The 25,584-nt window shown below is 38.5% G+C and overlaps 1 protein-coding gene across 3 annotated transcripts in view; it reads left to right on the top strand.

Moving 5' to 3' along the window:
* Window positions 1-25,584, top strand: part of LOC150091902 (uncharacterized) — a 121,628-nt gene that overhangs the window by 6,702 nt on the left and 89,342 nt on the right. For all 3 annotated transcript variants that reach the window (XM_090377375.1, XM_090377371.1, XM_090377385.1), the window contains exons 2-4: window positions 8,305-9,849; window positions 13,472-13,646; window positions 22,326-22,410. In XM_090377375.1, the coding sequence (XP_090233501.1) occupies window positions 8,315-9,849; window positions 13,472-13,646; window positions 22,326-22,410 (1,795 nt within the window). In that variant the 5' untranslated portion in view covers window positions 8,305-8,314. The remainder of the gene's footprint in view (window positions 1-8,304; window positions 9,850-13,471; window positions 13,647-22,325; window positions 22,411-25,584) is intronic.

The following is a 25,584-nucleotide window of genomic DNA, read 5'->3' as shown; positions in this document are numbered from 1 at the left end:
ACATGCATCCCATATATTTTTCTTCTCTGCCACGAGTCTCATTAGTTCATCTGATATCGATTTGAGCCTAACCTTGAACAATATTTCTCTGTTGGTATGAAAAGCTTAGTAACTTTCAAGATTAATTCTTTTTATGCTTCCCATTTAGAATTTGGGCGAAGGTAAAGAAAGCCCACACGAAAAGCATGCAAAAGTTCGATAAATTTACCAGTAAAAGTACTTTGCTAATGGCATTTGTATTGTTGCTCGCTCAGTAAACATACAGTGGGTGTTATCGGTCAGGAGTAGAAATTGAATCCCATGGGAGATTGAAACCCACCCGAAGTGGAGGGAGTAACCTGACCTTTTTCCTTTGGAATCACTGGTGGACTAGTGGATAAATTGGTTATTAAGAAAAAAAAAAAAAAAAAAAAAAGGCAAAGGTAAAGGAAGCCCACACGAGAAGCACGTCAAACTTCGAAAAAGTTTACCGGTGGACTAGTGGATAAACCACTAGTTTATCCACTAACCACCGGTAAACCTATGTTCGTAACATAGTTACTGGTGAAACTACGTTACGAACATTTTTTTCGACGCCAGAACTTCCAATATGACTGTTCGTGATTCAATTAGTGATTCTAAAGAAAAAAGGTCAGGTTACCCCCTCCACTTCAGTAGAGTTTCAAGCTCCCATGGGGCGCCTCCATAGCCAGGTGGGAAGGAGCAGCAGCAGTGCGTAGCACACGCTTCTTGATTAGACCGGGGTTCAAGCCTGTCACCACCAAATACGGAGGATGTGGAAAGGTCAGGGAATGACCACCGTATATCCCGGAGCAATATGGCCTTAGTTGCTAATGCTCCTAAAAACCAAATAACAACAACAACAAGCTCCCGTGGGATTCAATTTCTACTCCTGACCGATAACACCCACTGTATGTTTACTGAGCGAGCAACAATACAAATGCCGTGACGGCAAAGTACTTTTACCAGTAAATTTCATCAAACTTTTGCATGCTTCTCGTGTGGGCTTTCTTTACCTTAGCCAGAATTTGCTGTTGGTAACATCATCATCAGGCGGTCCCACTGTATAGAATTTAAAAACTATCTCAGACCACCATAGTCACCGTTATGAAAGCAAAAAACTCTTCCCTTTACCCCGATGTTAGTTACATATTTGACTAAATCCCACATCAGCACACTGTGATCACTGTCACTTGGTGATTCCTTTATCTACAGATTCTTAATGCATTAAGAATCTTGCATTAAGAATTTACCTGAAATGAGTCACTTTTAGATAGTTGAAATGTAATGTTTTGGAGCATAATCCCTCTACTTTTTTTTTTTAAACACCAGATTGTTCACTATTGAATCAGGCTCTCTTGTTAAATATAATGTAAAATTGCACCTTGGTGTAATTTTACATTACGTTGAACAAGAACCTAATATTATGAGAGTATCTTTGGATTCAAGAGAGGTCCTTATGGACTGCGATGTGCACAAGTATATCCATAATTCACAAATGGAATCAAAGGTGACATGAGTAATTACAAACCTGTTAGCTTAACTTCTGTTCCAGGGAAATAGTGGAGCCACTGGTTAAAGAAGTAATGCAGAATCATCTAGACAGGAATGCAGTTATAATGTCACAGTGTGGATTTGTTAAGGAGTGATCTTGTCTGACCAATCTGATTAGATACTGTTACTGAATCACAGTATATGATTGGATACCGTTAATCAGTAACAAAGAAACTGGATGCAAAAAATAATTTTGATGTCGTCTTCGATTTCATGAAAGTTTTTGATACTGTTGTCAGCAGCATTGCATGTAGCGCAAGTTACTGCTAAGGATAAATGGATGGTTGAGTGGGAAAGACAGAGAGTAGTTATTACTGGATGCTGCTCTTTGTGGACTAATGTTATTAGTGCAGTCCCTCAGGATTCTGTGCTGAGCCCCATTGTTGTTTTCCATATTTATTAATGATATTGATAAATGACTTAATGTCTTAAGTTTTTAGAGATATGTAGAGTAGGGTGGTTATTGACTGTAATCAAGGTAAGCTACTGCAACAAGATATAGAAAAATTAGGCAGATGGGCTGAGAAATGGCAGTTGAAGTTTAACGTTGACTAATGCAAATTAGTACGTATGGGTAGCAGTAATTCCAGATTAAGGTACAAACTATGTGGTACTACATCAACATAGTGGAAAATGAAAAAGACCTAATCTGACCTTGTGCAGCCAGATTTGCTAGAACAGCTCATGGGGTTTTGTCAGTGATGTCACCTCCTTATCCTTTGCTTTACTAGCACAGATAAGGATGTGATTTTCCTATTGTACAAGGCAGTTAGGCTGCCTTGAGTACTGCATATAATATAAGACAGGCTGAATCTTGGGTACTGCTTACAATTTTAGAGGCCTCATTTTAGGAAAGATATAGCTGCTGGAATGTGTGCAGAGAAAGGCAATGAGATTGGTGGAAGGAACAAATGGTGGTCTTATCAAGAAAGGCTTCATTTCTGCAAATTGCAGTGTCTGGAGACTAGGCACCTGTGAAATCTGATTGAGATATTTAAGCCCTTGAATGGTTTGCGTAAGCTTGCTGCTGATGACATTCTTCCTTGTGCGCAGGCTGCACATGTAAGGTGGCATCAATTTAAATTGAGGAAGGATGGTTACAGGTTAGATATGTGGAAGCTTGCCTCCGGCCAGTGGGATGGTTGATTGTTGGAACAAACTTCCATCTATTGTCGAATAAATTCAAGAACTAGACAAATTATTTGAGGGGATATACAGGTGATGTAGGAAGTTTTTTCTTTTTTTGCTGATGCTTTATAAGCTTGCTTTCTTGCATCATTTGCCAATACTAATGCAATAATCCAGGTGGCTCAAAAATCTGTTTCGCCATGACTTACCGTTAGTCCATGATTTCAATCTATAAGTAGCAGGTGAGTAAGCTGAATTTTAATGGCATTCTTCCACTTGCTGAGACTACACACTTGAGGGAGCATAAATTCAAGTTGAGGAAGGATGGTTGCAGGATAGATGTGCAGAAGTTTTCCTTCAGCCAGCGGCTGGTTGATTGTTGGAACAGGCTTCCATCTGTTGTAGTGGAAATGTTGTGGATGCTTCCAACAGATGCTTCCATCTGTTGTTGTGGTCCTTGAGGTTGTCACAGACACTCTCTCAGATATGCCAGACAAGCTGTACTTGCTACCTGCGAGTCTAAAACGCTGATGGAACTGATATTCGGGTGACACTCAAGTCAAGTGGACCCAATTTCGGCGAAGTCTGGACGGTCTGTGACAGCCAAATCCTCTGCTTGCACCTTCATGATGGTGGGACTGTTAGTAATCCTGGGTATAACCGCCATGCACAAGTACATGGTGGGTGACCACCCAGGTGCGAACCAACGTAAGCAGGGGTCGAGGTGTGGTGTGGGCACCACACCTCGACCTCAATGTTACCAGGCAGTACTAGGTGGTAGATGACTCTCATCAACCGGTGCAATACCACCACTTTGCTTATTGGAGGCTTGAAGTGGTGGAACCCATGTTTAGTCTCTAGAGCTAAGTTCCAGTCAACCCTTCCCTATCTCTTCCATCATGCAGCATGATTAATGACTTTTGAGGTTATGATGAACATCGTGGCGAGATCCATTATTCCTTACATTTTGAGGGTACAGCTCTAAAATGGTGTTCGCAGGCCGGCCGCTAGTTAGTACACCGGAAAGAACCTATTGGTAACTCTCTAGGAGACTTCCAGATCAGCTAGTGTATAATCGTGCTACCTCTACTCTGCCAGATAGTGACTGGAGGGAGTCCGAGTAGTGTGTATGCGGGGAGCATTGTCGAGGCCACGTCATGTCAAGGATCTGGGTATATTCTTACCATATGTATACCCTATCCAAAAATTTCATTACTTCATACAGCATGTCTCACCCACTTTTTCTTAATATTGAATACACCATGAATTGTCAAACTAATAGAGCAAGCTTATCTGCGAAAAGATCTAAACCTCCCAAGCACTTCCTAATTCATTTCACAAATATACGTGGTCTCAATTCTATTTCCACGATGTCCATTTCCACTTGCAGTCTGCCAAAGCCCATGTACTTTTTCTGACAGAATCTCAGTTATCAGTTGATTCAACTACTTCTCATCTCAGATGTCCAAATTATTTGCTGTATGATTCCTTTCGCCTCAAAGGTGGTACTTGTGCATATGTCCGTTCTGATATTCCCTGTCAGAGACTTGGCAATTTGGAATCGCCTCTCTTTGATCTTCTCTGGCTTAAAATCTCTCTACCTCATTGTGTCAAATTCATCTGTTGTCTCTAACGTTCTCCCAATTCCACTAATCACTTGGAGCTCTTTCACTTCCTCTCTTTTCAACTTGACTTTCTCCAGTCCAACTTTCCTAACAGGGAGGTAATTTTCCTTGGTGATTTTAATGTTCACAACTCCAGCTGGCTTCCGTTTTCTAGTCACACCGACCCAACTGGTCGAGATGCTGAGGCTTTTGCAATTACAATTTGTTAATTTTTAATTAATAAATTGTTAATTTACAGTTGTTAATTTACAGATTGTTAATTTACCTACAAGAATACCGGACAATCCTAATCATACAGCCAATACGCTTGATCTTTTTCTCACAAACAACCCTTCTAAGTAAATGTTTGAAGTGAGAGGTCCTTTAGGCACTTCAGATCACAACTTGGTGATTGTCTCTTCTCCAATGGAACCTTTATCTCATGGGTATTCCCAACCTCGTGTTGTTTGGCATTACAAGAATGCAAAATGGGATGACCTGCGAGACTTCTTTTCCTTGGTCAGATTACTGTTTCAAAACTTCTGATGTCAACGTTTGCTCAGATCGTGTCAGTGAAATTATTCTTGCAGGAATGGATATCCTTTATCCCACACTCCACTTTAAAATCTCATCCTTTATCTAAACCTTGGTTTTCCAATAAATGTGCTAAGGCTGTTCAAGAGAAGAATGTTGCATATCGTAATTGGCTTGTTTCTAATTCTCCAGGTTCATTTTCTGCCTACACCAAAGCTCGCAACAATTGTAAAGCAGTTATTAATCAGTCCAAACTAGAGTTTGAACAGGCTAAGAGTAGAAAACTTGCTTCTTGCCCTAATGGTAGCCAAGCATTCTGGTCTCTTTCCAAAGCTATTGGCCGCCACTTTTGCCTATCTCTGCTCCCACCTCTGTCCAAACCAAATGGTTCTGTTGTCAGTTCAGCCAAGGATAAAGCTGAACTGCTAGCATCCCATTTTTCTTCCAACTCACGTATTAATGATCTTGGTAAAACACCTCCCACCATTCCCAACACGCTCCATTCAATGCTTCCTGTGGTCTTCCGTCAAAAGGATGTCAGAAGGATTTTGAAGAATCTTGATGCTAAGAAAGCTCCAGGTCCCGATGGTATTTTACCACTTGTTCTCAAAACTTGTGCTCCTGAACTTACTCCTATTCTTTGCCGCCTTTTTTCACTTTCTTATTCCAAAGGTGTTTTTCCTTTTGCTTGGAAATTTGCTCATATCCAGCCAGTTCCTAAAAAGAGTGACAAATCCCTCCCATCCAATTATCGTCCCATTGCAATCACTTCTACTCTTTCTAAAGTAATGGAGAAATCAATTAACTGCCAACTCTTAAACTACCTAGAAACCTTCCGTCTGATCAATGATCGCCATTATGGATTCCGTCAGTGTCGATCCACTGATATTCTGGCTTATGTTACCCATTTATGGACTAATTCAATGGAAAAGCTCGGGGAAACACAAGTAGTTGCTCTTGACATCTCAAAGGCTTTCGATTGTGTTTGGCATAAAGGTCTTCTAAACAAGCTTCCATCTTATGGTTTGCCAACTGTTTTTAGTAATTGGTTATCCAGTTTTCTCTCTGATCCCTCACTGAGGGTGATGGTAGATGGCTCTCTGTCTTCTAACTTCTCCACTAATGCTGGTGACCCCCAAGGTTCAGTTCTTTCCCCCACTCTTTTCCTCTTGTATATTAATGACCTTCTTCCATTGACTGGAAATCCTATCCATAGTTTTGCCGATGATAGCACATTGCATTCCACTTTCCATTTTGAGAAACCTTGTCCTGCTCAATCAGCATCAATTTCTTGAAAATCTGATACCAATTCCTTAAAAGCCGATCTTCGGGTAATTCTCCACTGAGACAGAGACAACTTAGTTGATTTCAACCCTTCTAAAACTCAGTCTTGTCTTATATCTCGCAAAAAGGATTCTTCTGCTCCTATGCTTATCTTTAGTGACACTCCGATTTTTAGGCAAAATGATATATCTCTTTTGGGATCTTGACTTCTAATCTCCCTTGGCACAATCACATTACAAATATTGCTTCCTCTGCATCTAAAAAACTTGGTTTTCTCTTTCGCTCTCGGCATTACTTTTCTTCCAAACAGCTGCTCACTCTGTATAAATTGCAAATCCGCCCTGCCTTGGAATATTGTTCCCACATCTGGGGTGGTGTATCTATCATAGGCTTCTGTGTCACGTGTTAATTTGTATATATCCCATGCATTTTTCTTCTCTGACATATGTCTCATTAGTTGATCTGACATCCATTTAGACCTAAACCTTGAACAATATTTCTTAGTTGGAATGTAAAGCCTAGTAGCTTCCAAAATAAGTTCTTTGAATGCTTCCCATTTTGAATTTGCTGTTGGTAACATCATCAGTTGGTCCCACTGTATAGAATTTAAATACTGTGTCAGACCATCGTAGTCACCTTTATGAAAGCAATAACCCTTCCCTTTACCCCTGATGGTAGTTCCCTCTTTGAGTAAATCCCACTTCAGCACACTGTGATCACTGCCACCTAGTGGTTTCTTTATCTGTAGATGCTTAATGCATGAAGAATCACTACTGATAATCAGATCAAGAGTATTACTCCCTCTAGTTGCCTCCCGAACATGCTGGTGTAGAAAACAATCATCCAATAAATCCACAAAAGCCTTGCTAGTGTGTGAGTGACCAACCCACAAATTCCAGTCAATATCTGGGAAATTAAAATCCCCCATTATAAGACTCTCTGATTTACTGGACCACTCTATTTCCCTGTGCAGTTTCTTATTATACTCATCAGAGTCATTAGGCCTATAGCACACTCCTACTCTCAATTTTGATCTCCCAATGCTTATGTCACACCATACTGACTCGACACTGCACTGTCCAGCAATGTCGACTGGCTTCACTTCCTTGGATTTTATGTGTTTCTTAACTAATAGCATAACCCCTCCTCCCTTCTTATCCTGTCTATCCTTTCTGTAGATGTTGTACTCCCCAAATTCCAGTTCTGCATTCCTTATATCTGTGTGACACCACGTCTGATATCCCAACAATATCCGCCTTTGATGCTTTGAGCAATACCTCAAATTCATCAAATTTATTTACCAAACTCGTAGCGTTGGTTTACACACAAGTATACATGCACCTGTTCCTATTCTTAGCTACCCTAACTCAACCCATTTGTTTACTTGTACTGCAGTGACTCCCAGCAGTCTCTGAAATATCCTGCATCTTGTTTTCTAGGCTTCTACTCATTCCAGTAGAAGCAGTGCAAGAATCACTTTGACCTCTGCCAGTGGCTACTGTTAATCTATTAGTCTTTGTCTCCCCCAAGCTAGCAGTTTTCCGACCCACCTAACATTGCCTCGATAGCATCAGCAAATATTCTTGCACCCTTTCTATTTAAGTGTATCCCATCCTTGTAGAAGCAGTCTCTCCTGTTAACAAGTACAGTCCAGTCTGAAAAAAATTCTACCCCCTCGAGCCTTGCACAATCTTTTCAGGGCCGAATTGATAGACAAGGCTCTCATCATATACTCCCTCCTATCGTGTCTGGGCAGAATTGCAGACACTTTCAAATTCAACCCTGATTCGCGTCTTTTTTTTTTTCAACAGTGACCTGTACTTGTTAAGTAATTCTGCCGGTCTCCTACTCTTAATATCATTAGTTCCAATGTGTACAACTATATCACCTTTTATGCCCTTAAAAGATGATATCCGCTCTACAACATCATCAACCTTTGCCCCTGGCAGACATATACTGGCATATACTGAATATGGTTTAAATTTAATGTATATAGTTATAAGTAGGCTAATAAATATCAGCTTATCAATTGGTTGACAGTCAAAATTTGTAGGAAATAATGTATGCATTTTGATTAAGTTTTGAGTCTGGTGTGTTAATGCCTTAGTTCTCTACTGTAAGGGAAATTAATAATAGTGATATGTGTACTTATATATACAGAGTTTCATAATGCTAAAGTAATGTGCATTTTTCCCCCCAGTTGCTTTCACATGGAGTCTTCAAACAACAGTAAAAAATCTCATGCATCTGAAATTGAGGACATCAAGGAAAATGTGAAGAAAGAGGGAGTTGTGACCAGAGGAGTAAAACGACGTTTCACAGAAAATCAAGCTCCATCAGAACCAGAAAGTAGTAATAAAGCAAATTCTCTAGTACCTTCCAAGAAACCAAAGCATGATGTTTCAACTAAAAATAAAGAGTCTTATCCAAGTACTTCAAAAAAGCTGAAAGTTGATAGCAGTGTGAAACAACTGGAAAAAGAACCTTCAGAGAATGCACCATCAAAAAGGAAGAAAGATGCTGAAAAGGAATCCTTTGACGATGTGGTATCAAAAAGGAAGAAGGTTGCTGAAAGAGAACCTTCTGAGAGTGTGATATCAAAAAGGAAGAAGGTTGCTGAAAGAGAACCTTCTGAGAGTGTGATATCAAAAAGGAAGAAGGATACTGAAAGAGAACCTTCTGAGAGTGTGATATCAAAAAGAAAGAAGGATACTGAAAGAGAACCTTCTGAGAGTGTAATTTCAAAAAGGAAGAAGAATGCTGAAAAGGAACCCTCAGAGAATGTGATATCAAAAAGAAAGGATGCTGAAAAGGAATTCTCTGAGAATGTGATAACAAAAAGGAAAAAGGATTCCAACATAAAAGAATCTTCAATAAATTCTTCCCAGAATGGATCAAAAGAATCCTTAACAAAATCCTCTCTGACTGAATCGAAAGAAGCTTCAGTAAGCTCCTCTCAGAATGAAACAAAGGAATCCTTAAAATCCTCTCAAAATGAATCGAAAGATTCTTTAAAATCATGTCAGAATGAAATAAAAGAATCTGTAACAACCTCATCTCGGAATGAAATTAAAGAATCCTTAACAAAATCCTCTCAGAATGAGGAAAAAGAATCCTTAACAAAATCCTCTCAGAACGAGGAAAAAGAATCCTTAACAAAATCCTCTCATAATGAATTGCAGGAATCTTTAAAATATTCTCAGAATGCTCCAAAAGAAGTTGAAATCAACAGTGACACTAATGAATCTTTAAATAAACTCCAAAATGAAAAAAACGGTGAGAATATAACTTTAAATAAAGAAACTGAAAAATCACAGTTGAGGAAAGATGAAAATAGAAACTCCAAAGAATCTGAGCCTTTATCATCTGAGAAAGGTGATTCAGATAACTCAAAGTTAATAGATAAAATCAAAGATGACAATGAACTCTGTGAACAGGAAAATGCTAAGTATAAAGAACAGCTGAGTGGTAATGGAATAGAAAATCTTGGTAATGAGTGTGCTAGTTCAGTAACATCTGATAGTTTAGCAGATGACAAGAAAGTGAATGATATTAAAAAACAAATAAGAAGATCAAGAGATAGAAAAAGATCCAAAAGGAAAGAAAGAAGAAGGTCAAGTGCAAGTCAAGGAAGTGATTGTTCGCATGTATCTAGCTTTGGGAGACGCAAGAAGATACCAAATAGACCTGGAATTATGTTCGAAGTTGGTGCACGGTTGGAAGCGAAAGATGGCTTTGAAAAATGGTAAGTATAATTAAAATTCACAAAGTTACTGAAATTACAGTTGCAATGTTGAAACTGTGTTACATTTTGAGTGATTTGCAAAATAAAATAACGAGGCTGTTGCAATAAAATAAATATAATGAAATGTTTCGTACCTTACAATTTATCCCTTGAAATTATTGCCTTGGGGTTGCATATGCTGTTCCATATGTTTCTTCCAAGCACAGAAATGTTTCTAGAAGTCATTTTCTGTAATCCCTTTTAACATTTCAGTTATTTTTTATTATTATTATTTATTTTTTTTTTTGTAATAGACATTCGTCATCAGTGGACTGAAAATGGGTTTCCATAAGTACACTTTGCAGTTTAGGTGAGTTAGGATGAATGTTCACACACACAGGGTTTTGTTTTGGCTAGAAGCACGTGAACAGAGTGCATTGTATGCTGGAGCATTGTCTTGATGGAGCATCCATCCCTCCTTCCACAATTCAGCTCTCTTCGAATTTTTTCATTCAGCCCTGTCAGAACTTTTTAGTATAATGTTTGATTGAGTCTGATTTAATGGATGTATTCAGCCATAATAATTCCTTTAATATCGAAGAAAACAAGAAGCATGGTTTTCATTTTTAATTTTGACATTCTTGCTTTTTTGTGATGTGGGATTTTTTTTTTTTTTTTTTTTTTTTCCATTGCATTGACCGACTATCATTTAGTTTCTCGGTCATACCGGTTGATGTTAGTTTTGTTGGTGCATCAGTAACTTAGGCTATAATGCACTAATTATTATGTAATATGGTCATACCAGAACATTCAACTTTCATCGCAAGTAATTAGAATGCTCAGAAAGTCTGCATCTTCAGTTTTTTTCAAAACATCTTCACAAACTTGGAGTTTTCTCATTCTTCATTCTAAATTTTTGAATCACCATCTTGCACCATCTTGGCACACATTTTTCTCATGTCCAAATTTTCAGTTAAAATTTATCTAACTGTTTCTTTGTTCATATTGATTTCTGATATAACCATTCTAATGCTTAAACAATTGTCAGTTTTAATCAGTGTGCTTACCCAGGCCACATTTTAATTAGTTTTCATGGATACTGGATGGCCTGATCATTCATCATCTTCCGCATTCTCTCTCTTCCTTCTAAAAATCTTTTATGCCATTCAAACACTTGAGATCTTGACAAAGTATCTTCTCCATAAACTTGACATAACAACTCCTAACTTTTAGTTTTTTTTTTAAACTTTGTTAAAAATCTGAGACTGATTTGTTGTTTAATATTTTTGTCTGTAATTTTATCATGAACTTCTAAAACACACAGTAATGAAAACCTGTGTCATTGCGAAGCAAATGAGCATGTTGGAATGTGACTTGGCAGACAACTAAGAAAAGGTTGAAGGTCAATTGTTGTGCCTTTATTTCACAGATGTCACTTCGTGTGTAATGGCTGCATGCACAGTCTCTTTATTTAATAGCCACACCTCATATATTAAAAGCTAGTTTATACCTCTCATAAAATGATAGGAAAAGAGAGAGAGAGAGAGAGAGAGAATGACTCTTGACGTAATATTCATGGTAAGTGGGAAGGGGAAGCCAAATTTCTATTGGGATTTTAAAATTCCAATTCCAATTTTGATGAAATTTAGGGTGGTGTAACAAATCTGTTTAAAAGACCCAAATATAAAATTTGTCAATTGGGAGTCAAGGTTGTTATATGCAGATGGATAGACAGACATAGCAAAAGCAGTAGCTGCTTTATACATTTCAAATTAAGGATGGTGGAACAAACCTATCTAAAATAAGACCCAAATATATAATTTCATCAAAACTTTTCCATTCGGAGTCAAGGTTATTACATGCAGATTGATGGACAGGCATGGTGAAGATGGTAGCTGCTTTATACATTTGTAAATGCACTCAAAAAAAAAAAAAATACTCCAAAGAATGTAAGAAAACTAATATTGTGGACCAGTACTAATATATATATTTATGTATTTTGTTAATAATATTTTATTTGATATACTAACAGTGAATGAAAATTGTATGTGGTTAAAGCTAATTTGAATTTGATTAAATAAAATATTAGAAACAATCTCTCAATGAAGAATAATAAATACCAAGAATCAGAGCCAGCACTAGGGGTGTGCATGTGAGACACTTGCACAGGCACCTGGTTTTGGCACATTATAGCCTTAGTTGCTAATGCACCAATAAAATCCAATCCAAACCAAACCAAGCACAGGCACCACATAAAATAGGTGCTGCTAGATGTGATACTGCATATATATGCATGTTATTTTATGATACGATATGAATTAGGTGCCGTTAAAGGTTTTGCCTCAGATGCCACAAACGCTGCCCTACTAAGAATCATTGACAATGCTCATAGTGAGAGAGTAATCGTTACTGAGATGTTGACAAAGTAAATCTACTAACCATAATTCAACGAATCGATTATAACCTTTCGATTATTCTCATCACTTCTAGCTGCTAATGGTTTGATTGATATGAGTGTAATGAAATGAATAATGACAGGCTTGTCATAATCGATTATAACCATCACTATTTTGAACTCAGCAGTATTTTAACTTATTAGACAGTTGCAAATATGAATAACTGTGCATTGCAAATGTATTGTAAAGTACTTTAAATTTTGTGATTTTTGGTGTATATACTGCTTTGGTCATTTGATAAACCAGTTCAACTGGTATACTAGTTCATATAGTCATTTTTATCATGCATTATGTCTGTACGTATATTTGTTTACAAGGTGAATTATGTGTTATAGGGGCTGAAAAACCTGTCTGGAAAAACCCTGCTTCCTCTGCCTAAGATATGCTATCTGCAGTCTCAACTGAAAGGGTCCTTTAAAAATTCCTCTGTGATGGCATTTGAATCCAGATTTCTCAAAATGAGACAAACACATTATGCTCTGATAGAGGGCTTTTGTGGTCAGATTATTTGACCACAGATTATTATTTTCCAAATTATTTGTGGTTCATGTACTCAGAGACCACATACAATAATGTGGTCTCTGAGTACATGAACAGGTATAGTGCCGACCGGGCTAGCCAGGTAGGTAAAGTGCCTGCCTGGCAACCCAAAGGTCGCGGGTTCGATTCCCGCCTCAGGCTGGATATCACGATGGTGCCGAACCAACCGGTTGGTTGGATATCCCGGCCACGATACACGAAGGAAGCAAGAAAAAACTGGTTCCTTCGTGTATTGATCACATCATACGAAATAAAAAAAAAAAAAAAAACAGGTATAGTAAGGAGTAAGAATATTTAGAAGTATTTTTTCAATTTTGTAAATTAACTCAGTTTGGTTTATAGTAAAAAAACTGAGTTTAGCATCATTTATTAATAAACCAAATTGGTACTTTTAAGAAATTAAACACGTTGCACTTTATTCTGAACCAGGGGTGCAGAACTACCAAATTCTTCTCTAATGAAAACGCACTGAGGAAGAATGTACCTTTGGGTTGGAAACAACTGTTTTATCTTTTATCCCATATAGTATGATTTCATTTTCTAAGTTATTATTCCTTGTCACAATTATGAAGGTTCATTTACAGAACTTTTTATGCCATCATTTGAACAACGTATTGTTTTGTTCACAAACCACTTTTCATGTGTAGGTATCCTTCAAAAATAGTAGAAGTAGATGAAGAAGATGGAGAAGTATTAATACACTTTGAACGGTGGAGTTCAAGGTATGACGAGTGGGTGTCTATGGACAGTCCCAGGCTTCGAGCCATTACTCATCCATCCACAAGAAAGGAACTAAAAGATAAGCAGGCTAAATTTACTCCTGTAAGTATAGTAGATACATTTATCATTGGATAGGAATAAATAATAAATATAGAAATAGGGTAAATATGTAAAATATTCATTCTGCAAACTTATTAGGTGGTTTGAATCAAGTCAGCAAAATATATTCAGATAACATAATGAAAATGTTTGTTCAACAACTAAAAATTTATTAACAAACTAAAATGTTCATTTCAGATGTTCCAAGTAAGACCACAGGTTTGAAATGGAAGAAATGTGGTTTCTGAAATTATTTAGCTCAAGGTTTTTGGACCTTTTTAAAACTCGCCCTTTTATTTTAGCAATATTTTATATCTTATTCATGTCCTATCATTTGTAGTTGTATGTTGCACCATTTAGGAAGCAACTATTAGCATCACTTTGTTCATTTATCTATCTGCTTGTACCTATTCCAAATAAATTCCTTCATATTGATATTTGACATCATTAATAAAATTTAATAAAATTGAATTTTGGTGCATATTAGTTATTTGGGGTATAGTTAAACCCTTGATATTCGAAAACCTTGTCAGACCTTGAAGTTTGTGGATTTTGCATGGTCATATTATAATTATACAAAACAAGTTAGTTAATGTAATAGTACATTACATTTCAGGTGCATTAGCAAGCAGTAATAATTAATTATTTTTAACTGCAAAAAAAAAAAAAAAAAAACAAGTAAAAAGCAACAGCATTTATCTATGAACTGAGAGCATTTCATTTCTGTGCATCTGAGACATTTCCAATTCATTCCTCCAACCCTTCAGCTATGATATTATGGATATAGGCTATCCATACAGTATATGGATAGCCTATGCGATAGAGCTTTCAGAGCCTTGTAGATTCCCTCAAGTCTTGAGTTAATCCATAGGGCTCTGAAGTGAGAAATTTTTATTAGTCCTTCCCACACTTGTAGGTAGAAGGAATATTTTTTTGTGGTGACAGTAGTCTTTTGAACAAAGGTAATGCAAGGATTTTTTCCAGTATCATTGAGGATTTCCTAAGGGTTCAGGGAAACTGCTAGTTAGAAGATTAATTTAGATCCAAGGGTAATTTAGATCCACGTTTATCTGATGATATCGGTTAAAGTATTGCTTGCACTCGCCCCATGAATTCTTGTTTGTTGCCACGACAGCTAATGTTGATAAGATTAGCATTAGCATTAGTAGAGGCATTTGATGCAAGGAAGCAAGCTTATGCAGCATCAGCCAAAAAAAAAAAAAAAAAAAACCACTTCCACTTCACCCCTCTGTTCGTTCGAAATACCTGTCCATCTGAGCCTTAAACTTATTTGGGCTATCAACTTCCACAACAAGGAATGGAAGTCTATTCCACCAACCAACCACCCGCTGGCTAAAGGCAAATTTCCTCACGTCTATCCTACATCTGTCCTTTCTCAATTTGAATTTATGCCCTCCCAGGTGATTATCCTCAGCAAGAGGAAGAATCCCATCAGCATTGAGCATGCTCAAACCATTCAAGGCTTTATACACCTCTATCAGATCACCTCGCTGGTGCCTAGTCTCCAGACACTGTAATTTGCAAAACTTAAGCCTTTCTTCGTAAGAACATTCCTTTGTTCCATTCACTAATCTTGTTGCCCTTCTCTGACAATGTAGATGTAGAGCTGCGTTCCAGCAGCTCTACATCCTTCTTGAAATGAGGCCTCCAGACCTGTATACAGTACTCTAGGTGCGGCCTGACCATTGATTTATACAAGGGAATAATCACCTCCTTATCCCTGCTAGAAAAATTCCTATATATCATTGACAATACGCCATGAGCTACTCTTGCAGTCCGTCTGCACTTCTCAGAGAACTTCATATCTGCCTGCACAACCACCCCCAGGTCCCTTATATTCTCTACCACTGTCAGTTTAGTACCACAGAGTTGATACGTTGCTGTATCCCATATGTAGCGCTTTACATTTGTCAATGTTAAACTTCATTTGCCACCTCTCAGCCCATCTGCTTAACCTTTCCAGATCCTGTTGCAGCAGCATAGTGTCAGTAGTGTCCTTGACAACCCTGCTAACCTTCGTATCGTCTGCAAACTTGGACATTAAGCTTGATATACCATCATCAATATCATTTATAAATACAGAAAACAATAAAGGACCCAACACTGAACCCTGAGGGACTCCAATAATAACATTAGTCCACGATGAACAGTGTCCATTGATTACCACTCTCCGTCTTCTCCCCCTCAACCACCCCTTTATCCATAGCAGCAATTTGCCTCCAATTCCACACTGCTCCAATTTGTGCAGCAGTCTTCCATGTGCAACAGTATCAAAAGCCTTTCTAAGATCCAAGTATATAATATCAAAGTTATTCCCTGCATCCAGTTCTTTTGTGACTGCATCATAGTATCCAATCAAATTGGTCAGACAAGACTTCCCCTTAACAAAACCATGCTGTGTCCGAGCTGTAACTGAAGTTTTGTCTAGATGATCCTGCAGTGCTTCTTTAACCAGTGCCTCCATTAATTTTCCTGGAACAGAAGTTAAACTCACAGGTCTATAATTACTTGTGTCAGCCTTTGATCCTGATTTGTGAATTGGGGTCACATTTGCACATCTCCAGTCTGTGGGTACCCCCCCCCCCGAGTCCAAGGAAGCTCTCATAATTATGGCTAAGGGTTTGCTTACTTCCTTTGCTGCCTCCTTTAATATAACTGGATAGATCCCATCCACCCCAGGTGCGTTTCTTGTGTTTATCTTCAACAATTTCTCCTCCACTTTACTCTCAGTTATTACAAGATTCTCTAGCTTACTGCCAGAGTTGAATACACCTCTGGCATTCCCCTCGCTGAATAACTCCTCATGTGTGAATGTCAATGCAAAATATTAATTTAGTTTGTTAGCTACCTGAGCAGGATCATCAACAGTTGACCCATCGATATCAAGTGGACCAATCTGGTTCATCCCCTTCCTTCCAGAGTTTACATAAGTAAAGAACTCTTTGCTGTTTTTCTTTGCATCCCTTGCCAAAGATTTCTCGTAATCTGCCTTCGCCTGCCTAACCTCCTTTGTAACTTGGTTACAGATCAACTTGTATCTATCATAGGCTTCTGTGTCAGTGTTAATTTATATGTATCCCATGCATTTTTCTTCTCTGTCATATGTCTCATTAGTTCATCTGACATCCATTTAGGCCTAAACCTTGAACAATATTTCTTAGTTGGTATGTAAAGCCTAGTAGCTTCCAAGATAAATTCTTTGAATGCTTCCCATTTTGAATTTGCTGTTGGTAACATCATCAGTTGGTCCCACTGTATAGAATTTAAATACTGTCTCAGTCCATCGTAGTGACCTTTATGAAAGCAATAACCCTTCCCTTTACCCCTAATGGTAGTTACCTCTTTGAGTAAATCCCACTTCAGCACACTGTGATCACTGCGACCTAGTGGTTCCTTTATCTGCAGATTCTTAATGCATGAAGAATCACTACTGATAATCAAATCAAGAGTATTACTCCCTCTAGTTGCCTCCCAAACATGCTGATGTAGAAAACAATCATCCAATAAATCCACAAAAGCCTTACTAGTGTGTGAGTGGCCAGCTCCCAAATTCCAGTCAATATCTGGGAAATTAAAATCCCCCATTATAAGACTCTCTGATTTACTGGGCCACTCTATTTCCATGTGCAGTTTCTTATTATACTCATCAGAGTCATTAGGCCTATAGCACACTCCTACTCTCAATTTTGATCTCCCAATGCTTATGTCACACCAAACTGACTCGACACTGCTCTGTCCAGCGATGTCGACTGGCTTCGCTTCCTTGGATTTTATGTGTTTCTTAACTAATAGCATAACCCCTGCTCCCTGCCTATCCTGTGTGTCCTTTCTGTAGACGTTGTACTCCCCAAATTCCAGTTCTGCATTCCTTATATCTGTGTGACACCACGTCTGATATCCCAACAATATCTGCCTTTGATGTTTTGAGCAATACCTCAAATTCATCAAATTTATTTACTAAACTCCTAGCATTGGTGTATAGTAGTAGTAGTAGTAGTAGTAGTAGTAGTAGCGGCATGTGATGCAAGAAAGCAAATGTATGAGCTTATGCAGCATCAGCCAAAAAAAAAAAAAAAAAAAAAAAAATCACACCATTCCCTCCAAATGCTTGTCTAGTTCCTCCTTAAATTTATTCAACCTATCAACTTCCACGACAGATGGAAGTTTGTTCCAGCAATTAACCACCCGCTGGCTAAAGGAAAATTTCCGCACATCTATTCTACATCTGTCTTTTCTTAATTTGAATTTATGCCCCCTTAGATTCGTAATCTGAACAAGTGGAAGGATCCCATCAGAATTCAGCGTGCTCAACCCATTCAAGGCCTTATATACCTCAATCAGATCACCGTGCAGGTGCCTAGTCTCCAGCCACTGCAATTTGCAGAACTTAAGCCTCTCTTGGTAAGAGGATCCCTTCATTCCCCTCACCAATCTTGTTGCCCTTCTCTGTACACGCTCAAGTAAATCTACATCCTTCCTAAAATGAGGCCTCCAGACCTGTACGCAGTACTCAAGCCGTGGCCTGACCATTGCCTTATACAGAGGGATAATCACCTCCTTTTCCCTGCTAGCAAAATTCCTATATATCATTGACAAAACCCCATGACCTGCCCTGGCAGCCTGTCTGCATTGCTCAGAAAACTTCATATCTGCCTGCACAATTACTCCCAGGTCTTTTTCATTTTCTACCACCTTAAGTGTAGTACCACACAGTTGGTACGTTTCTCTGGGGTTACTTCTACCCATATGTAGTACTTTGCATTTGTCAAGGTTAAACTTCAGTTGCCACTTCTTAGCCCATCTGCCCAAATTATCTAGATCCTGTTGCAGTAGCACACTGCCATTACTGTCATTAACAATCCTGCCAACCTTTGTATCATCTGCAAACTTCGACATTAAGCCTGATATACCTTCATCAATATCATTGATAAATATACAAAACAACAGTGGACCTAACACCGAACCCTGTGGGACTCCACTAATAACATTAGTCCAAGAAGAGCAGCACCCATTGATTACCACCCTCTGTCTTCTTGCACTTAACCATCCTTTTATCCATTGTAGCAACTTACCCTTAATACCATTCTACTCCAATTTGTACAATAGTCTTCCATGCGCAACAGTGTCAAAAGCTTTCCTGAAATCCAAATATATGATATCAAAATTATTTTTCGCATCCAGTTCCTTTGTGACCACATCATAATATCCTATCAAATTTGGCAGACAAGACTTTCCCTTAACAAACCCATGCTGTGTCTGAATTATTGCTGCAGTCTTGTCTAGATGATCCTGCAATGCATCCTTAACCAGCGACTCCATTATTTTACCCGGAACAGAAGTTAAACTAACTGGTCTATAGTTACTCGTGTCACCCTTCGTTCCCCCTTTGTGAATTGGGGATACATTTGCACATCTCCAGTCAGTGGGAACCTCCCCTGAGTCCAAGGATGCTCTCATAATTATGGCTAAGGGTTTGCTTAGTTGCTTTGCCGTCTCCTTTAATATAACTGGATAGATCCCATCCACCCCAGGTGCTTTTCTTACGTTTAACTTCAACAATTTCTCTTCCACTTTGCTCTCGGTTATTACAAAATCATTAAGTATCTTGCTACAATTTGATAACCTGCTGCCATTTTCAAACCTTAATAATTCCTCACGTGTGAATGTAGATGCAAAATACTCATTCAGTTTGTTTGCTATCTGAGCAGGATCATCAACAGTCGAACCATCGATGTCAAGTGGACTGATCAGATTCATCCCCTTCCTTTTAGAGTTTATATAAGTAAAGAAATCCTTGCTGTTTTTCTTAGCATCTTTTGCCAAGGATTTCTCGTAATCTGCCTTCGCCTGCCGAACCTTCTTTGTGACCTGATTACAGATTAACTTATATCTGCCATATGCTTCTGAGTCGCTTGATAATTTATATGCATCCCATGCATTTTTCTTCTCTGTTACGAGTCTCATTAGTTCATTTGACAACCATTTAGGCCTAAACCTTGAACAATATTTCTTAATAGGTATGAACCTTTTAGTATCTTCCACGATTAATTCCTTGAATGTTTCCCACTTAGAATTTACTGTTGGTAACATCGTCAGTTGATCCCACTGTACAGAAACTAAAAACTGTCGGAGACCACTGTACTCGCCTTTACGGAAGCAAAAACCCTTTCCTTTACCCCTGATAGTAGTTAAATCTTTAAGTAAATCCCACGTCAGTACACTGTGATCACTGCCACCTAGTGGTTCTTTTATCTGCAAATTCCTAATACATGAATGATCACTGCTGATAACCAGATCAAGAGTATTACTTTCTCTGGTTGCCTCTCGAACATGCTGCTGCAGAAAACAATCATCCAATAAATCCACAAAAGTCTGACTAGTGTGTGAGTGCCCAACCCACAAATTCCAGTCAATATCTGGGAAGTTAAAATCCCCCATTATAAGACATTCCGATTTACTAGCCCACTCTATTTCTCTGTACAATTGTTCATTGTACTCATTCAAGTCATTAGGCCTATAACACACTCCTACTCTTATTTTTGCTTTCGCAGTGCTTATGTCACACCAAACTGACTCAACAGTGCACTGTTCATCTATATCAACTGGATGCACTTCTTTTGATTTTATGTTTTTCTTTATTAACAGCATAACACCTCCTCCCTTCCTATCCTGTCTATCATTTCTGTACACATTGTACTCCCCAAATTCCAGTTCGGCATTCCTTATATCTGTGTGACACCACGTCTCTGATATCCGAACAATATCCGCCTTACTTGCGTATACTTGCGGATACAGGTGCATGTACCTGTTTCTATTCTTAGCTACCCTAACACAACCCATGTGTTTACTTGTACCGCAATGACTCCCAGCAGTCTCTGAAATATCCTGCATCTTGTTTTTCAGGCTTCTGCTCATTCCAATAGAAGCAATGAAAGAATCACTTTCACTTCTGCCAGTGGCTACTGTTAATTTATTAGTCTTTGTCTCCCCCCAAGCTGGCAGTTTTCCAACCCACCTAACACTGCCTCGATAGCATCAGCAAATATTCTTGCACCCTTTGTATTTAAGTGTATCCCATCCCTGTAGAAGCAGTCTCTCCTGTTAACAAGTACAGTCCAGGCTGAAAAAAATTCTACCCTTTGAGCCTTGCACAATCTTTCCAGGGCCGAATTGATAGACAAGGCTCTCATCATATACACCTCCTATCGTGTCTGGGCAGAATTGCCCAGATGAAGATGTTGTGGAGTAGCAAGGTTTCAAATGAGAGGGAACTTAAAGCTTGGGATATAAACCTAAATAACTTCAAGGGGTGTGTTAGGTAGTAAACTATATAAGATTACTTAATCTCAACTGTGTATACAGTAATGTCAGGAATGTTGTCAGTAATGGCCTAATGTCCAAGTTTGCAGATGTTACTAAGGTTGGCAGGATTGTTAATGAAAGTAATGATAGCACACTACTGCAACAGGATCTAGAAAAGTTGGGCCAATGAGCTGACAGGTGGCAACTGAAGTTTAACATTGACCAATGCAAAGTACTGCATATGGGTAGCAGTAACCCCAGAGTAACATACTAACTGTGTGGTACTCCACTCAGGGTGGTGGAGAATGGAAAAGACCTGGAGGTTATTGTGCATCAAAAGATATGAAGTTTTCTGAGCAGAACAGCTCATTGGGTGTCGTCAATGATATTTGGGAATTTTGCTAGCAGAAATAAGGATGTATTATCCCTTTGTATAAAGCAATGGTCAGGCCATACATTGAGTACTGCATACAGGTATGGAGGCCTCATTTTAAGAAGGATGTAGAGCTGCTGGAATGAGTACAGAGAAGGGCAATGAGATTGGTGAGCAGAACAAAGGGTTGCTCTTACCAAGAAAGGCTTAAGTTCTACAAATTGCAAAGTCTGGAGAATATGCAAAGCAATATGACTGAGATGTATAAGACCTTGAATAGTTTGAGCAAGCTCAGTGCTGATGGGATTCTTGCTCTTGCTCAGATTACATACCTTAAGGGATATAAATTCAAATTGAGGAATGACAGTTGTAGACTAGATGTGCAGAAATTTTCCTTTGGCCAGCAGGTGGTTGATTGTTGGAACAAACTTCCATCTGCTGTTGTGGAAGTTGATAGCTTAAATAAATTCAAAGAAGAACTAGACAAACTTTTGGAGTGAATGGATGGGTGAAATGGGAAGACTTTTTTTTTTTTTTTTTTTGGCTGATGCTGTATACGTTTGCATTCTTGCATCATATGCCTATTCTAATAAAATGCTGAATTTGTTCTATAACACTCCTACTTTCATATTTGTTTTGTGAGTGCTTATGTCACACCACACTAACTGAGTATTACACTGTCCACCGACATCAACTGATGCACTGCCTCAGATTCCAATTGCTTAATCAAGAGCATAATTGCTCCCCTTATACTTTCTGTACACATAAGTTTCATGTATCTGAAATGTAACATGTTGAAATGGTACATTTTTCTTACTGACAATGAAGAGTTTTGTTAATTTTTCTGCAGGTCTTTTATTATTATTTGTTTTCTAATAAGGAATTAATTTAGTACTCTTTCAAATAAACTACCATGTTGTTTCATTAAACAAAAAGGTGTCTGATAACTAATTTGTTTAAATGCAAACTTTTATTAATTTGTCCAGGATTTTAAAATTGGTGAAGAAGTACTGGCACGCTGGATAGATTGCAAAATGTATCCTGCAAAAGTAACAGATATACTTGAAAAAGGTGAGCTATAATTATGTTAATTTGATAGATCAACTTAGATTTATATCCTTTTTTTTTTGTCTGGTGTTAAAATATTTTTTAAAAAAATGGGAAAAGCAAGATATGAAAGAAAAGTATGCCTCCCTTAACCATTGCTTAAAAAACTAGAAATGGTTAAATCTAGTAAAATATTAAGGATTATGTAAATAGCTTAAATATAATTGTATGGAGGCATTCACCCAGATGGGGGTGAAAATAGTGCTACCATACGTGTTCCTTTTCCTGGAAGTGAAAATTTTTGATACGTGAAGTGAAAGGAATTTCCAAAAATAAAATTATTCAGAATTTTTAAATTTAAAATTCTTACAGTTTTTCCTGGTGAAAATCACTTATTGCAAAAAAACTACCATTGAAGTTTGGCTGTGTGCTAATATATATTGCTTTTTTTTTTATGTCCAGAAATGTTAATTTTTTTTAACCCTTTCACGAGTATGTACATATATATACAGGGTGTCTCAAAAATATTGGAACAAACGTTTAGGGGAGGTAGGTAACATCTAAGGGAATGTGAATCGCATAGGAACCCATAACTGGAAATGTCACCGTAAGTCAGTACACAGCGCTGTTCATCAGTTCACGAGAGGAAAAATTTCTGGTTTACTCATTTAAGCAGTAGTCGCCGCACAAAGAGCATGCATCGATATACGAACTGTGAGCTGGCAGACATGCACCTAGTGTATGGATTAGCAGAGGGCCCACACGGTGTGCATCCCCATGCGGCACAACATCGCTTCATAATAAATGTGTGGGTAGGTATGGTCGGTGACTGCTTAGTCAGCCCATACCTGTTACCATCCCACATGAACTCTGCTAAATATCGGATCTTTCTTGAACAAGTTTTAGCAGGGTTACTTGATGTTCCAGCAAATGTGAGATGCAACATTTGGTTTCAACATGACGGGGCACCTGCCCATTATGGAAGGTGTGTTCGTGACCATTTGAACAGGCGTTTTGGGGGTCGATGGATAGGCTGTGGTGGACCCGTTGCCTGGCCCCCACACTCACCTGATTTATCGAGCCTTGATTTCTTTCTGAATCACCTGTGGAGGTGGCAATGGATCTCGTGGCAAGACTCGTCTGCGCTGCTGTTACAGTCAAAGAAACTCCACGTGTGTTCGACCGTGTCCGCCAATCCATGCTGCGTTGGTGTCACGCATGCATCGCGTCTCACGGTGCAACCTTCGAGCATCTGTTGTAACATCATGAAATGCATCCATCTCATACTCTATTGTTAATATTATGTCAAATAAATGTTTGCCACTAATTACTGTCTTGTGTCATTTCTGCTTCTTGTGCCTCTGCTACTACTTTCCCCTGACGTTTCCAGTTATAGGTTCCTATGCGATTCAGATTCCTTTAGATGTTACCTACCTCCCCTAAACATTTGTTCCAATAATTTTGAGACACCCTGTATATATATAGTGCTATCTGGTTATAGTGCAGGTATAAAGGGATCTGCAGATACCCATGTTATAATGTCAACTTTGACAGAAAACAAGCCACGTTCCAATACACAATGTATAATATCTAACAGTTTTTAGTTTAATTGGAGTACAATATTGGTTACTGTAGAAAATTTCTGACTGGCAGATATTTATAAAAATATATGTAATACATAAATATAATGGTGCCTCCGTAGCCAGGTGGGAAGGAGCAGCAGTGCATAGCACACGCTTCTTGATTAGACCGGGGTTCGAGCCCGTCACCACCAAATACGGAGGATGCGGAAAGGTCAGGGAATGACCACCGCATATTCCCGGAGCAATATGCCCTTAGTTGCTAATGCTCCTAAAAACCAAATAACAACGACAACATAAATATAATAAAATGAATTAAAGAATAAATTTTGTAAATCTTGCATATATGTACAGTAATTGTGTATTGAATACAGATAACAGAGTAGAGAACATTATAGTAGTAACATCATAAAATCAATACCACAGGGTGTCCAGGCTAGAGGTATCCAAAAATAACAGCTTATAATGCGAGATTATATTTTCTCATTATATTTTCTCAAACAAAAGCGCAGTCAATAAGAAATCTCTCAAAGATTTGTTTCATCGCACTATCAAGATCACTAGTACTGGCACATCACCAGTAGTTGCGCAAGCGCAAAAATGGCATAAGAACGGTTATTGCCACAGCAGAAGGTGCAGTGCATGCTTTGGTTAACTGAATTTCAGTCAGTTACTCGTGTTCGGCAGCATGCATGAAGAGAATGGAATGTGGATCCTCCCACATCCAAATCCCTTCTTCAGTGGGATAAGACTCTAAAAGAGATGAGAAGTTTGGTTTCATAAACTGGGAAACACCTGAAAAAGCGTGTGACTGATGAGACTGCGGATTGGGTGCATGGGTCATTCTCTAGGGGCCCATGTAAGTCAGTTAGACTGGCTAGTAATGAACTGCAGATTCCGCATTCAATAGTTCATGATATTGTTCACAAACGTCTCTGTTTGCGTGCATACAAACTTCAACTTTTTCAACACCTTAAGCCAGATGATCACTGCTTAAGAACTGATTTTGCTGCTGAGATGACCAGCCATATCGATGACAATCCCAATTATCTTGATCTGTTGTTATTCAGTGATGAATCAACCTTTCATATTTATGGGAAAGTTAACAGACACAATTGCCACATTTGGGGTACGGAGAATCCTCACCAAGTGATCGAAAATGAAAGTGACACACCAAAAGTCAATGTCTGGTTAGGAGTGAACAAAAATGGCGTCATCAGTCCATTTTTTTTTTTTTTTTTTTTTTTTCATAGAGCCTAGAGCAACAGGACACACTTACCTTGACATGCTGCAGAACATGGCATGGTAGTATGCGCAAGACATACTGGACAAAGCATCTCTGAAACGGCAGTTCTCCTGAACTTTTCATGCACCACAGTTTCAAGGGTATATCGAGAATGGTGAAACGAACAGAAATCATCCTCTCAACGGCACTCCTGTCGAAGAAAATCGCTTGTTGATGAGAGAGTTCAGAGGAGGGTGGCTCGAATTGTGCAAGCAAACAGATGGGTCCCAAGTTGCACATCATGTCAGAATACAACCTTGGTGCGCAGAACAAAATATCACAACGGACCAATAGCCGCACTTTGTCGCGAATGGTCTACAACAGCCGACAGCC

This window comes from Mastigoproctus giganteus, chromosome 1 (genome assembly GCF_048544385.1).
Source record: "Mastigoproctus giganteus isolate SK-2022 chromosome 1, ASM4854438v1, whole genome shotgun sequence".
In the NCBI taxonomy this organism is placed as follows: domain Eukaryota; kingdom Metazoa; phylum Arthropoda; class Arachnida; order Uropygi; family Thelyphonidae; genus Mastigoproctus; species Mastigoproctus giganteus.
Note: the sequence above shows the minus strand (reverse complement) of the source record. Positions and strands in the feature narration are given on the sequence as shown.